The 15,268-nt window shown below is 36.9% G+C and overlaps 1 protein-coding gene across 2 annotated transcripts in view; it reads left to right on the top strand.

Annotated features, from left to right (window-relative positions):
* The first annotated feature begins 155 nt into the window (after positions 1–155).
* LOC110835870 (WD repeat-containing protein 76) overlaps positions 156–15,268 on the top strand; it is a 32,730-nt gene continuing 17,617 nt past the window's right edge. Inside the window, exons 1-12 of one of the 2 annotated variants that reach the window (XM_087347226.1) lie at positions 156–498; positions 1,788–1,972; positions 3,153–3,236; positions 4,462–4,598; positions 4,697–4,832; positions 6,147–6,286; positions 10,137–10,309; positions 10,810–10,894; positions 11,749–11,887; positions 12,039–12,226; positions 13,677–13,795; positions 14,171–14,345. In XM_087347226.1, the coding sequence (XP_087203352.1) occupies positions 451–498; positions 1,788–1,972; positions 3,153–3,236; positions 4,462–4,598; positions 4,697–4,832; positions 6,147–6,286; positions 10,137–10,309; positions 10,810–10,894; positions 11,749–11,887; positions 12,039–12,226; positions 13,677–13,795; positions 14,171–14,317 (1,581 nt within the window). In that variant the 5' untranslated portion in view covers positions 156–450 and the 3' untranslated portion in view covers positions 14,318–14,345. Of the gene's footprint in view, positions 499–1,787; positions 1,973–3,152; positions 3,237–4,461; positions 4,599–4,696; positions 4,833–6,146; positions 6,287–10,136; positions 10,310–10,809; positions 10,895–11,748; positions 11,888–12,038; positions 12,227–13,676; positions 13,796–14,170; positions 14,486–15,268 lie in introns of both variants that reach the window. The other variant, XM_087347225.1, reaches the window with a different exon arrangement.

Raw genomic sequence — 15,268 nt, 5'->3', positions numbered from 1 at the left:
ATTACAGTGACAAATAGCAAACATTCTTATTGCTTCACTGTTATCAAAGAGTAACCAAACAGTCTACCTGACCAATTAACTAACCAAGCAGTCTGTTAATACTAAAAATTTTGTTATCGGTGTACTGGGTGCATAAGCTACCCAGCATAGAGAGCATCGTTCGTCAAAATTTCTCGTTCACAGGAAATAAGTCTGTATCACACTCTGTGGGACAATTGTGTTTGTCGTAGGTGGATTCCGCTTGCAAGCGTACCAAATCCTGTAAAGGATTTTCAACTGTGAGTACTACTTTGCCGCCAAACACAGATATGTTTTGCCAAGGCATTCCAATTTCTGTATGTGGAAAGTATTGACTTTGGAGTGAATTGCCGTTTTGCATGCTGTATTGCATATTTTCATTTGTGTAGAGGTACATTTGTATCTGAAGAAGTGTATTAGAATCTATTTGCTATGACGGAGATGAATACCGTACTTACTTCTCGTCTGCGAAAACGAAAGGTAACTATGGGATGTGAGATTTGAAGTTTTTGCGGCATGAGTATGGATATAGCTGTATTTTGCTCCGTGTAGACTGACAGAAATTTACCGATGTTTCAGAAGTATTCGCTGCTTCCATCATCAGGGCTATGCAATGTTGATATAGAGTCACAAACCAGGAGGCCACTGTAAATTTTCACCACCATGAAAATGGCAAATTCCTTAAAGAATAAAATATTTTGTTTTCTTATATGCTGTAAAAAATATTGAAAGGATAAGAAATATATATTAAATTACTATCTACTGAACTATACCAAGACTTGTTAGTATGACAATTTCAAAAGTATGTGTTTTCTACATTTTTTGTAAATATTTTGCTGTTGGCTATTAGGTGGCCCTGAATTAAAGAATGACTTTTCATTTCTGGGTAAGAAGTAGACATGTAAAAAATTGTGAACTGTGTAGATGACCTTTGGCTTTAAAGGGTTAAGTCTGAGGGTCAGGCAGAGCATTTGAAGTTTCAAATAAGAGATGTGACTGCTCCTTTAACAATGGGAAGGAAAATACTATGATATGTATGGTTCAGTGTTTAAAAAATCAAGCAATTGCTGATTTTGTTTGAGCTGGGCAATTAGCAATATGCTGTGATTGTGTCCACATGAATATTCCATCCTACTTTCAGAAAATGATGAGCAAGAAGAAGCTTGAATGTAACATACATTATAGTCACGTTCTGTGAGGAGAGGAAGGTTTGTAATATGAATACCACAATTTATAAAAATGGCCTAGTGTTGACTGGTAAATTTATAGATGTAGACATGTATCTGGTTTATATCAGTTTCATTTCTCTAATGCTGGCATATTACTTATAAATAACACATGACTTCATCTTTTAAATAATTATTTTCTTATCTTTTATGGCTATTTTCCCACCTTTTGAAGAGGAAGTTCATATAAATAACATAAAAATTTAGCTCTCACCTCAAAGAAAACACAAATCTTCATCATAAAGATCAGTTAATTAATGCTGTTTCAGGAAATAATCACTCTTTGTTTAAATAATTATATCAAACACATAAATACACTATGGGAAAATACAGAGTGACTGATTAAGCACGTGGTACTTATAATTACCACTGTTACCATCACATTGTGTACTTGCTTTTTCACTGTATTATTAGGTAAATTGTACAATCCGTCCTTGGAGGTGCCTTTTTTTTGGCTACATAACAATGGCATGTTGCTGTACTGACTCCTAGTCTGTGCACTGAGTGAATTTTTTGTCTGCAATGTTTGACCTTTTTTCACAGATTATTTCTTATGGTGATTCAAGTCTGGTGAAGTTTGAACCCACTGAACATGAACGATTTGTTAGCATTAATAGCAGGGATGAGTCGAAACAATTTTCATTGTCTCTTGAAGAAGATGGCGTAGAGCTTACTGAATATGAATTAGAAAGACAGAGAAATATCGAAGAACGTAAAAGACTTTTGGGGTAAGAGGAGTGTGTTGATTTATGTGTTGTAAGGTCTGTTATATTACAATACAGTTTTGGTAAAAGAGAAGGTAGCCATTAAAAGTTGTTTTCTATATTTGGTCAAATTAATCATGTTTATTTATTTATTTGTGGCTTATTTAACAATGCCTTTAACAGCTCCAACTATATGATGTCAAATGATAGAATAATTAATGGATTCAGTTGTTTTAAAGGGTACGGAAGAAGGCGATCATAACCTCATTTAAGACACTGTCCCAACATTTGTCTGTAGGGGCTGAGGAAAATCATGATAAACCTTCTAAGGGCAATTAGTTTCTGTGCCAGAACGTGATCCTGGGACCTCCTGAATTCAAAGCAGGAGTGTGAACCATTTAGCTATGTTTGGTGTCATTTATATGAGAACATTCAGATATGAAGGCTTAAATGAATTACAGCATCCATATTTCATTTTATTGTTTAATTTAAAACTTATGAATTAAATATACAGTTGTTACCTACTTCCTTTATTAAATTCTTGTGTTATTCTTTATTTGTGTAATTGTACATTTCTGTAACAAAATATCACTTCTGTGCAGTTCAGGAAACTTTTGACATTTGTACTTTGTGTTTGTTATTTGTATGGAAATAGCATATTACAAATTAATTGAAGGAAAATAATTTTTCTTTAAATACAGAGTTGAAATTTGATCATTGCTCTTCACCAGATTAACATCTTGTAGAATGTCTTTTCGCACCCAATGATTAATTTTGTTTTGTAGTGTTGCAAGTGTCATTGTCAGAAGCACACCTCATTTATTGTTTGCTGCTGATTATGGTGTGGTTTTCAATTCTAATGGTTATCAGTACATACAGATACTGATTGTTCTGTTTTGCCAAACAAAATTTTACATTTTACAGAATTTATCAGTTCCATAATATGTAACTTTCCATGATTCATTGTGTCTTTTTAATGTTTTCCATTGATATTGAAGTGCAGAAAATACCTTATACATTCTCAGAATTTCCTACTTAATAATGAATTCTACAAGTATTTAAAACTGAAACATTTTTTGTATTATGTATAAGGGATTTTAGCTGGATAGTAATGGAATGTTTGTTAATGTGAATCATGCTGTAACAGGATTTCTGTTACTGTATGTTGTTTGCCAGAATATTAATATTTTTCTTTCTTTAATAGTGAACTAAAAATTGGAGATGCAAAAGAAGAGTTGCTGGCAGTGGCAGTTGACAGGAAGAGAACACCACAAAGGAAGAATAATAAGTAAGTCTACAGCTAGGTATTATTAATACAAACGATAAAGTGAAACCTATGTATTATTTACCTCTAAGTAATGATGTGATGGTAATACTTTTTGCTTTCTGCATCTTTGTTACAAAAACTTTCTATTGTGAGATTCATGAATGATGAATGTATAAGAATTCCAACACCGAATATGACTAATTTAGCACATTAGTCATAAATTAATTTCTCAGAATAAAATTAAGGTGTAAGGGTTTGATATATCTTTGTTGTAATTGTTATGAATCAGAAGGTATAATATTGAATATTGAATATTTAAGTTTTATTCTTTCTTTTCTTTACAGAACAGTGTGTTCCAAATTAAATTAAAATGTTCTTTCAAAGCTTTAAGAGTTTATGAAGCTTCTTTTGGCCAAGTAGGATTTGAGGTTTTCATAGCGGGGAGTCCAAGGTGGCTGTCCTTTGGGTTGTAGCACATCTACCAGACTACATGGTGCTACAACCCAGAAGACAGCCATCTTATTTTTGCTGTTTTAATGTATATATTTACTATATTGAACGGTAAGCAGATCAGCTATTATAGATTCTGTTTATTCTTATTTTATTTAATTACTTTTTCAATAGATCAGATTATATAGTGTTGAATGATTGGATGATCAATGAATTGTTACAGATGTTGAAGGAAGCATTTGTGACCTAATTTAAGGAACTAGCCTGGCATTTGTCTGATGGAACTGAGGAAAACCACAGAAACCTCAGCCAGGATAGCTGGTCTCCAGGGGAAAATTTATACCTCGGTCTTCACTCTTGCAGATCTTCTAATGTATTGCTGGTAGTTAAGACAGTTTGGGGAGGGTTGAATTTTGAATTGTTCAAAGTTGGGTATTTGCTCATTTTGGGGACTAGCCAGACTTTCACTTGACTGGGAGAGAATGACTAGTGTAAGAAGTCTTCATTCATTAGTTGTATTCTCAAAATCATAATAAGTATTTTCCATGTTCTTGTGTGGATGTTAATGTGAGGATTTGCATGTGTATTTGAGTGTATGCGAACTAAATTCCTAAATTAAATTCAGGCTTGATAGTTTGCAATTCATTACTCTGATTGTAGTTATTGAATGTACAGTCCACTCCAATGATATTATCATTGCGGAGATAACATTTTGTGATAGTAGCAACCCAAATCATTCATTAATGCAATATAGGCAGTATGACATCAGTGTCTTGGAAAAAATTTCTTTGTACAGGATTTCTCTTCCATCTCGTCCCAAGTCGTTAAGGCTTCAGCAGAAAACTCCATCCGGGGATCCATTGCCAACAAAGAGTGAACCTGTAATTACTGCAAAATCTGCAGTTGATAGTGTGATTTTAAGAAAACCGTCAGGTATGGTTTTCGGAAATAGCTGTTTCACACTTTGAAGGAATTTCTGTTATTTGTAGGTCATATGAATCATTAATGATCTTTCTAATTCTTTATTTTAGGGTCTCTTTCTATGAAATCTGTATCAGGAAACAAATTTGAAGAAGAATTATTGAAAAAAATTGTGAGGAGTTGTAAAGTAGTCCTGAAAGATGAAGTTTCTTCACTACAGACAAAATCTGGCTGTGACCTAAAAATGTAAGTGCTATGTATTTTTTGTGGAAATGTTAAGAATTAGTTAACCCCTCCATCTGTCTTGGCAGTTGTATGTAATTTGCAGTTACGATTATCATTTGACCAGTATAAGTAAAAGAAAACATATTCAAATGTACCTTTCTGTTCAGAAAGTATACATATCTGACTCTAGTGCAGAGTCCTTCTTGAGAAGTAATTTAGCTGGCCAAGATATTACGAGGTGCGATCGGAAAGTTTCGAGACTGTGTCAATAGAGGGCGAACCGGATGTAGTACGAGCTTCTGCCGCTAGGGGGTGCGGCCTACATTCATAGTGAATCAGTGTGCCAGCCGGCATCATCGAATTAGTATTTGTTTCTTAGTTACGGGCGTTTTGGTAGTGCATTACACCGACCCTCCTGCGATTTCGGAATGGCGTGTGCATCAAATTTTGCCAAAGACTCGCCAAAACGGCTACGGAAACCTATGAAATGCTAAAGCAAGCATTTGGGGAGTCCACAATGGGTCGTGCACAAACTTTTGTGTGGCATTCACGTTTTAAAAATGGCCGAACCTCTGTCGATGATGACGAGCGTTCTGGACGACCGTCTTTGAGCACAACGCCCGAAAATGTTACGAAGATTCGGCAGGCCATTCACGAAGATCGACGTCGTACCATCAACGACTTGTGCGACATTGTTGGGATAGGCTATGGGACCTGTCAGCTGATTCTAAAGGAAGAACTCCACATGCGACGCATCATGACAACACGCCAGCGCACACCGCCCTCAAAGTTCTGCAGTTTTTGGCCTCAAACACCATGGCCGTCATCCTGCACCTTCCTTATTCGCCGGATTTAGCTCCGTGTAACTTCTTCCTCTTCCCAAAGATGAAAATTCAGCTAAAGGGAAGGAGATTTGAGACGATAGAAGAGATTCAGGCAAAATCGCAGATGGTGCTTGACAGGCTGGCAAAGAAAGATTTCCAGGGATGCTTCCAGGCTTGGCAGCGGCGCTGGGATCGTTGTGTTCACTCCCAGGGGAACTACTTCAAGGGTGATGGATGAATTTAATACCTGAGATAAATGTACGGGGTTTTATAGGCGCAGTCTGGAAAACTTCCGATCGCACCTCGTACCTGCTATGGAATCAGTTGAGTCCAGTGCATATATTCACACACTGTTCCTGTTAACATCCAGCTATTAACATCATGTGTACGCTTACGTCTCCTATGTTGTCTCTTCTTTTCAGGCTTTATGATAAAACGTTTTTATTCATTCCCATACCATCTATAAATATTGCATGCTTGATTTGTTTGATGTATTTGCACTTTTTTGTAGGTTAAGGAAAGAACTCGGCAAACTGGCCCTTCAAGTGGAGAGAATTGCAAAGGTAGTTCCTTATCGTATCTACTCTATGGCTGCTCATCCTGCTGAGAATAAATTACTGCTGGCTGTTGGAGATAAGTGGGGCAACGTTGGTAAGTTGACTAGGTCAATGGTAAAGTTGGTATATCTAAACATTTGCCTGTTGCGTATCCTGTTTGTCTTCTTCTTCTTCTATGGCTCTCCTGTTCGTATTCGGTCCATGGCCTCCTCAATTCCCCTCTTCCATTCGGTCCTTCTGTTAGGTCCGCCTGTCCGAGGTTGAGGTTTCAAAACATCTTCCTTTTTACGGTGCAAGGTTGTTAGCATTGCGACCAACCCCAAACCTGGAGGACCAGGGCACCTGTCTTAGTCTGACCTCTCCTCCTACCAGTAGCTCTTTGGGTCACTGAGGTACTCAAGCCCCACCATCACGACAAGGTGCAGGTATCATTAAGTGTATGTTACATAAGTTTCAAAATTCCACTTAAAACTCCATTATTGTTACATACCAGTAGCACATTTTACTGACTGATGTTGATTGGTGCAGCTACAGCATGGGGGGGGGATCACACATGTCATTCCTTGCCACTGCAAATGCATTTGAAACTCACCATTGTAACTGTTTCTGACTCTTGGTAGGAAATGAATTGGAATGTAGGTTTAATAGAATATTATGTCTTATTAATCTCTGAGTCTTTGTAATTCTGAAGATATATGTCTTCTGAGTTGTAGTGCCGTGTAGTCTACTGTATCAGAGGTACTTGTTACCTCCATCATCAGGATGATCATAACCCTGATGATGGAGGCAACAAGGACCTCAGAAATGTTGGTAAACGTCTAGCAGACAACATGGCACTACAGTCTAGATCAGTGGTATTCAACCTGGGGTACGCGTACCCCCGGGGGTACACGAAGACATCTTAGGGGGTATGTGAAATTTAACCTGTTGACGCGGAAGTTTAAATACCCAGCATATACCGCTGTTGTGCTGTTCCGGCGGTAGTATTTTTTAAATGCCCGTTTAAATTTTGCTGTAAAATACGTTTTTTTTCATAACTTTTGAACTATATGAGATATAATTATGAATTTTTCACTGAAATCCTCTTAAAAGATGGTTTTGTAATCTTACCTTATAAGATGAGCACTCTGTGTGTGACCAATGGGAGCAAGTGGATCAGAAGTTGATTTTTGTGTGGTAGTCCTTGAAACAGCCATCCATACACAACCCTGCCTCACACTCACTACACCAATAAGTCGTATCTTTCCTTCTCCCGCGTTTCCTGCACACCACACATCTTCTTTGAGGTGTTGCCTTCCTTCCGGTGGCAGGAATACGCTCCGGAAAATGTCTTTCTATCAGTCTTTTAGGTGGCGGCTCAATTGCCGGACGGCCGTGTACAGGACGAGGAACACCAGGACCGTGTTTTTCTATGAGGTCTTGGGCTAATGAAAGTCTGAATTTCAAGGTGTCTTAAGTTTTTGGTATGAGGAACAGACCGGTACATGACCATTGCGTTATGTATCGATACATTCAGCAGTCTCTTGAACAATGTCATGTACCACTTCGTTCCTCATTTTCGTTCCAGCAAGTACGGCTGGAGCATCTGATCTTTCAGATCAACTCCCAGCATGTGTTTATTGTAGTCAAGAACTACCAGAGGCTTTTTCTCTTCTCGCTTGGCTCTGTTGACAGTCACACACATATCATCCTTGTGGTATGTAGAAATCATCATGACTCTCTTCTTATCTTGCCACGCGAGAACTGACACATCGCCAGAGTGTTGACCACAGCGCTCTCCTTTCTTCAATTTCATATTCTTCACTGAAGGAGGGACATTCTTCCTGTTGGCACGTAAAGTTCCAACACAGTCTGTTCTTTTGGACTTTATAAAACGTGCCAAATCCGGTGAATTATAAAAATTGTCCATCCACACTGTGTGTCCACGACCAAGAAGAGGTTCTAGCAGTTTGACTACAATTGCTGCAGTTTTGTTTGTTTCTGCAGTCACAAATTTATTCGACAGTTTCATGTCTTTTCCAGTATAAACCAGAAAAGACCACACATAGCCAGAGCTAGACTCGCATAGTTCAAACGTTTTGATTCCAAATTTTGCAGCCTTGAGGGGTATGTATTGTCTGAAGGACAAACGACCTTTCCATAGAGTCAAGGACTCATCTATCGAAATGTTCTGGGATGGAAGATACAAATTTTGAAACTTGTTATTCAGGTGCTGAATGACTGGATAAATTTTGAAAAGTTTGGGAGGTCCTTGATATTCATTTTGCTTACTGTTATCTGCAAAATGTAGAAATTTGGTAATTATCTCTAGTCTTTCCAGAGGTAAAGTTTCAGGAAAAAACGGAGTGTACAGCAACCGGTTGTTTGCATAATAAGATCTGATTGTAGGCTTTTGAACAATGCCCATCAACATAAATAGAGCCAAAACCACGTAAATTTCGTCTACTGTGACATCTTGCCACTTCCTAATCCTAGATCGAAATGTGAGAGGATGGGCACTTTTAGAAATTTCTTGCTTAGCATATCTGTTGGTTTCATCTACAATGAGCTGCACAAGAGCTGTATCGAAAATGTTTTCGAATGAACTCACGACATCTAGTTCAGCCGTGTCGAACCGAGGACCATATACATTACAAAATGCTTCTCTTGAAGCAGGAAATGAGTCTATATTTTCCCACACATACTTGCCGGAAACAATACCTGAATTTGCTTCTACAATTTCTTCCTGGCTTTCGCCACCACCAATTTCACTCTCATTATCACTAATCGCTAACGTTCCCGGTGTCACCAACTGTGTATAGTCAAAGTCTACACTCTCAGTGTCCGAGCTACTATAATTGTCAATTTCGTCGTCTAACAATTCGTCTAGAAGTGATATTTGTTCAGCATCAGATAACACACGACTGCTTGAAGGATTCTCCATTGTAAAACTGAGGCCAGTTGTTTATTTTTAGACTCCCAGGTAGTCACCCAAAAGATTCTGTACAGGGTTGCCGGATCTTCACACACAGAAAACTTTCCACAACAGAGTACTACAAACCTCATTGCGCTGGCATTAATCGTTACAAAGTTATGAGCTGAAGAAATTAGGTTTAAAGCCAGGCGTAATATTACGCCCAGCTACAAAACCCAGCATTTAAAGGCCGGGCGTAATTTTACGCCTCTCGGCGGTGAGGAGTTAAAAAAAAAGTGATAGTGGAACCACGGTTCCGGAGAATTAGACGTAAATATGTCTATACGGAAAGGAAGTTTATATATTGGCTTTATTCTAAATATTTCCTTTATGCCTGCTTTACAATTGAGTAAAGTTTGATTAAGACTTTGCTTATTTAACTTGAATTAGTTACACTTAAGATGGGTCTGTGGTAGCTGAATGTAATGAAATGTAAGGTAAGGTAAGGTAAGGTAATGTAATGTAATGAAATGTTTTATAGGTAACAACAATGCTAAGTAAAGAGATGACGTTTCCTTGGTAACAATAATGCCGAGTGAACAATTGACGTTTGCTCGGTAACAATAATGCCGAGTAAACAATTGACATTTCCAAGGTAACATAACAATGCAGTTACACTTTTTCGTTTCACTTTTTGCCGAATGACACTGACCTGAAAATATAGACATATTTACGTCAAAAAATTATTTTATGATAAACACTGAATAATGAGTAATGTAATTTATTTAATTTATTTTAGATGTAGATCATATACTATGTATAACTTTGGGAGTACAAAGTTGAAGAGAAATTATATCTGGGGGTTGAATACCACTGGTCTAGACGACAGCCATAAAAACCTGAACTTCTTTTTAAGCCTGTTTGAATTTAAGTTCAGCACAGGATACTGTGCTTTGCTTCATAGAATAGAGCTATATGTGATCCCTTGAGGACGAGGACATTGCTTGAAATATCACGCTTTAATTAGATATAATATTGGTACTTTGTACAGGTTTGTGGGATGTGTTGTCTGACAGAGGAACTGAGAGTGTTCAGCTTTTTCAGCCTCATGTAGGGCCTGTCAACTGCACCAGTTTTTGTTCTTATGATGCAACAAAAATCTATACCACTAGTCATGATGGAACTGTAAGATGTGGGGACCTGAATAAACTTATGTTTGATGAGGTGAGTTGGTGTGTAACACGTCTTTTATTGAATTATGAGAAAATTATATTGTATGAAATCATTTGGATAGAGACATTGGCCCTGTAAAATTAGGATTTAAATTACCTTTTCGCATACAATAAAGGTTAAACTTTATAATAATTTCTTTAACTCAACACGTTTTGTTTGTGTTTTACATACCTCTTTAGGGGCGTCTCTGTTGTGTTCTTCTCTAACCTTAAAATTTGTTGTTTAAATATTATATTGGTAGTCTCTTCTAGTAATAAATAGAACACATATTTTAAGATAGGACTAAATATATAGAAACAAGAAAATAAGGTGAAAAGTAACCAAACTAAAGGAGAAAGTGTTTAACACAAGTGTGAATAGAAATGTTTGAAATAATATAGGGCTAGGATAGGCTAAAAATAATTGGGAAGATATAACTTAAATTACTCACTAGGTAGAAAATGATATTTAATAATTTGTGGGAACTTGTATATGTGTGTTTTTTTTTTCAGATTTATGCGAGTGATGAAGAACTGTCAAGAAATCACACTACATGGCACTGTCAGTCAGAAGAAAGGAGTTTAATGATTGCTCATGGTCTGTATATAATTGATGTGTTATGTTGAATTTGTATGTGATTACTGTGTTCTTTAGTTTTCCATTGAATAAATCATTGAATACAAGATGAACCTGTGAATTTCAGTACATGCATTTATAATTGTTGGTTAGAAAAGAAGAAAACATGCATTATTACGGTTACAGTAAAATCTCATATTTACATTTTCAAAATATATGTCATCTCTATAATTTACATAATCTTTTTTGAGTTCCTTTAATTTTTCTACCGTTTCATTGATTTTTGTTGCAAAATATGCCGTTTTATTTGGTATGAACTGATTTGATGTAGGCAATTTAAACCACAGTGTTGCAGGGCTGCCAATTGAATTTTAACTCTGTAGTTAAGAGTTTTGCACTCTGCTAACGTGTCACATAAAGTTGGACTGCTTGTAAGCTGCTAATTAGAGAAATTTAGTTTAGAGTACAGTGGTGCAGAATTAGGATGTAAAGTAAATCATACATAGCTCCGGTAGTATTTATTGATACTACTGAAAGTGAAATGTATTTTCGAACATTTATCTGAGGTTTCAGTCTCTTTGTTCCTCTTGCCTCTGTTGCTGGTGTCACTTTTTGTTTGCAGCGAAAGTATTATGCTTGTCTGAAATTTTGGAAAGTAATGGAGAACTGTAACTCAAAAAGAAGACTTTTATGGACCCATATTTATGTGAAATGCCACTGATTTGATGTGTAGAGCTTCTCTTACATTCCTACTGACCTTTGAATTACACTTTGTATAAAAGAAATTTAAATATTGTTCATTTCTAAGGCCTGAATATTTAGAGTAGACAATATTGACATTTATGAAGATTAATCATAAATGCATTTTCTTGTAGGTAATGGAAGAGTTGCCTTGGTGGACACAAGGGCTAAGAATCAGGTGCATGGTTGGTATTCTTGCCATGAACGGTCAGTAAGAACAGTTCAAATTCATCCACTCCAGCAACAGTACTTCATAACCTCGTCAGTAATGTGGTTAGTGTAATGCAGTAGTAGTAATAGAAGTTTTCTCACCATTAAGTTCCTAACATCAGTGTTACAAACTCGATGGTTTTGTGATTTTTGTGGTGGGAGTGACAGCATCACTTAGTAAGGTAAAGAAATTTTGTGTGGTGATGTTTTACAGCGAAGTGAAGATTTGGGATCGCCGATATCTCAATAAGAAATCTCCAGAACCTGTTTGTACTTTGGTGCATCCCAAGGGACTCACAAGTGCCTTTTTCTCCCCAACTGGAAAGTATGCGGTCACTACATGCAATGATGACCGTCTGCGAGTGTATGATGTCACAAACATGCTTACGACACGACCAAATGGTACTTTCAAATATCTTGCATTTTGGCTAAGTTATGAAAGATGAATGTACTGGTTGAGTATCATTTCTTAATGTGAATTTATGTATTAACAGCACTGAATCTTTGGATTTCATATTACAGAGGTGCTAAAGCTTAAGTTGTTTTAAGAAATGGGATAAAATATTAGATCTCCATAAGCACTGTTTTCTCTTGTTTCTATTGAAGCTGTTTAGATTGACAAATTACCTTACTTTTATGAAATCCAAAGGTTCATTTCTATTGTAGTAGAGTTAATAAAACATGATGTGAAGGTGCGGACTGAATTCAAATGGCTCGGCACAAGATCAAATTATGGTCTACCGAGTCTCCTTCCTTCAGGTTTTCTGGCTAAAATTTTGTTCGTAATTTTTGTCTTTCTCATCTATACGACATGCCCTGCCCATCCTTCCCGATTTAATCCCTCTAATAATGTTCAGTGAAGAGTAAAAATTATTAACTGTAACTTTTATTGGGTCCTTATTCTTTTGAGCACCTTCCTCTTAAATGTTCTGAATGACAAACTTCCACACCAGTACAGTAAAAAAGGTAAAATTATATTTTATTTGAGTTGTTTAATTGGTTGGTTGTGAGTATTCCCCTTATTTACCCTTCTTCTTCTTAAAGTGCCTATTCGTTCCGGATGTTGGCGATCAGCATAGCAATTTGAGCTTTACTGGCTGTTACTTGAAACAGCCCTCCTGCCATGCTTGATTGTACTAGGGAATTATAATGAAGTGGTTTCCCATTTCCTTCTCCATCGCAGTATCACAACTGGTACAATCAGTATGTGATTGTCGCCTGTGAATATCTGGTGACAGGCCTTTAGGGAAGTCATTCTTCAATAGCCTCACCCCAGTAATGACATAGCTGCTGCCCTATGCCATCTACCGTGACCCTGGTAGAGGGACCCTTGCAGGTTGCTACCCCTCAGGTCAAGTGGAACCTGGAGTTCTCGTAGGCAGGGCACTCACTTCCCTGAACCTGCTCTTACTTTATTGGTAAATTTAATTTTGAAATGTTACTGTAGTGCCTATTTATCACATTTCCAAGAGATTTATTGCATATTTTTAACAATAATTGTATTTTTGCTTTCTCGTGATGAGGAACGCACATGAACAGTACTAACAAGTAATTTTTTTATGAGTTGTTCACTAAATTTGAACAAGTATGTAAGTAACACTCAGTAACTGCATTGAAGGTGATGTTATAATAATCTTGCAACTGAAAGAGTTTGCACGTGATAAAACATTGAGAAGATTGGTTTATTATAATATTTTTTGTTATAAGTACAACAGTTTTGAAGTGAACTAATCAATATGAAGGGGAATCAAAAAGTTTATAAGAAGGTATGATTTTACTATTATACCTTTTATTATTTTATGTTTGTGGTCACTCCATTCTGTGAATTATGTTGCTGCTACATTTGTTTCAGTGGTGGCTAGTATAAAGCATAATACACACACAGGTCAGTGGTTGACAACATTCAAAGCAACTTGGCACCCGCAACGAGATGATGTTTTTGTTGTTGGCAGCATGGATCACCCTAGAAGGGTAAATTGAGCAAATATCTGAAATATAATATTAAGACAGAGCATTTACCTCAGGACTGAGTGGTTATCAATCATGTTCTTTTTGTAGGAGTTCCTAAGTTTGATTCTCAGCCTGTAGGCTGCCTAACTTGAGGTTCTTTATGGTCTCTCTTAGTCATTCCAGGCACTGGGATAGTACCTTAAAATGCTCTTGACTGTAACACCTAGTATTAATTGGTTAACGTGCATTAATTTGTGTTACACTTCATATTATGATTGCAAAATTAAGTTTGTAACCATAATTGGACTTCTGGCAGTTGTTAGGAGAGGTAAAGTAAATAGACGCTCTCTGGCCACATGTTTTAGGATGTGTTCAGTATTTTTGTCTTTGTTTCAGATTCATTTGTATGGTTATAATGGTGAATGTTTACACAAGTTGATGGATGAAAATCTTGCTTCAGTTTGTTCAATTTGTGTATTTCATCCAACTCAGCAAATAATATTTGGAGGCAACAGTTCTGGAAGAGTGCATGTCTTTATGTGAATATCTGGATAATGACCTTGCAGATATGGTAAGACACTTGTATAACACTAAATTATTTCAACTTTCCATAAAAGTAAGACTTTAAGTTATAAGCTTATCAAGTTATTGTTGTTTCCTAAGCATCTAAGCTGTCAGAAAACTTTTAGTATTTAAAATATATGGATATGTGTTTGAATGTACAGTGAAACCTCGATGCATCGTTTTCGGCGGGGGTGGGAAATAAAAACGATGAATGCGGGAAAACGATAGATGCGGGAAAACATTAAAAATTTAAAAAAAACAATGTTTCTCTTTCAAAGTTACTTCTTTTTACCAAAAAAGTCTTTAATGGACAACTGGTTTGTCGAAACTTTACGTTTTAGACCAAACAGAGCACTTTCCACGTTCAAAATGTTTTCCTCGTCACGTTCACTAATATTAAGCGCATAAAAGAACGACTTCACTTTTGCCAATGCAGGGTGTGCTTCGGCAAAACTCGGCAAAGCTTCGGGCTCGCATTCGTCGTCTTCCTCTTTCTCACCACTCCCACCCTCTTCGCGAACAATAACAGGAAGAATGGAAATACTATTACTGCCGAACTCAACGAAACGTAGCTGTAGAAGACCCTGAACCGCTGGAAACGAGATGAACCAGAAGAATGAAAAGTGCCGCCAGCCTTTCCTTTGTACTTATAATAAAAGCATTTGTGAAGAAATTCACACTGCACATGCCATCTGGCATCGCTGGAACGAAATATGAGTGCACCCTAATTAAAATCGTAAAATTTCTGACAATGAGCACCGCCATTCACTCCAACTATCACCCCTGCACCGCTGACCCTCATTCCAAAAGAATGTGCTGGTTGGGCGACATAACAGGTTACCGCTACTGTGTATTCCAAAAACATTATGCGTCTTTCGGTATTAATTTATCTCTAAACCCAGCATTTTAAATTCTTAGAAACGATCATTG

The sequence above is a fragment of the Zootermopsis nevadensis genome, unplaced genomic scaffold, assembly GCF_977971745.1.
Source record: "Zootermopsis nevadensis isolate Lab colony 2312 unplaced genomic scaffold, Znev_1.0 Znev_ptg000011l, whole genome shotgun sequence".
Taxonomy (NCBI): domain Eukaryota; kingdom Metazoa; phylum Arthropoda; class Insecta; order Blattodea; family Termopsidae; genus Zootermopsis; species Zootermopsis nevadensis.
This window is presented reverse-complemented; position numbering and strand designations above follow the sequence as displayed.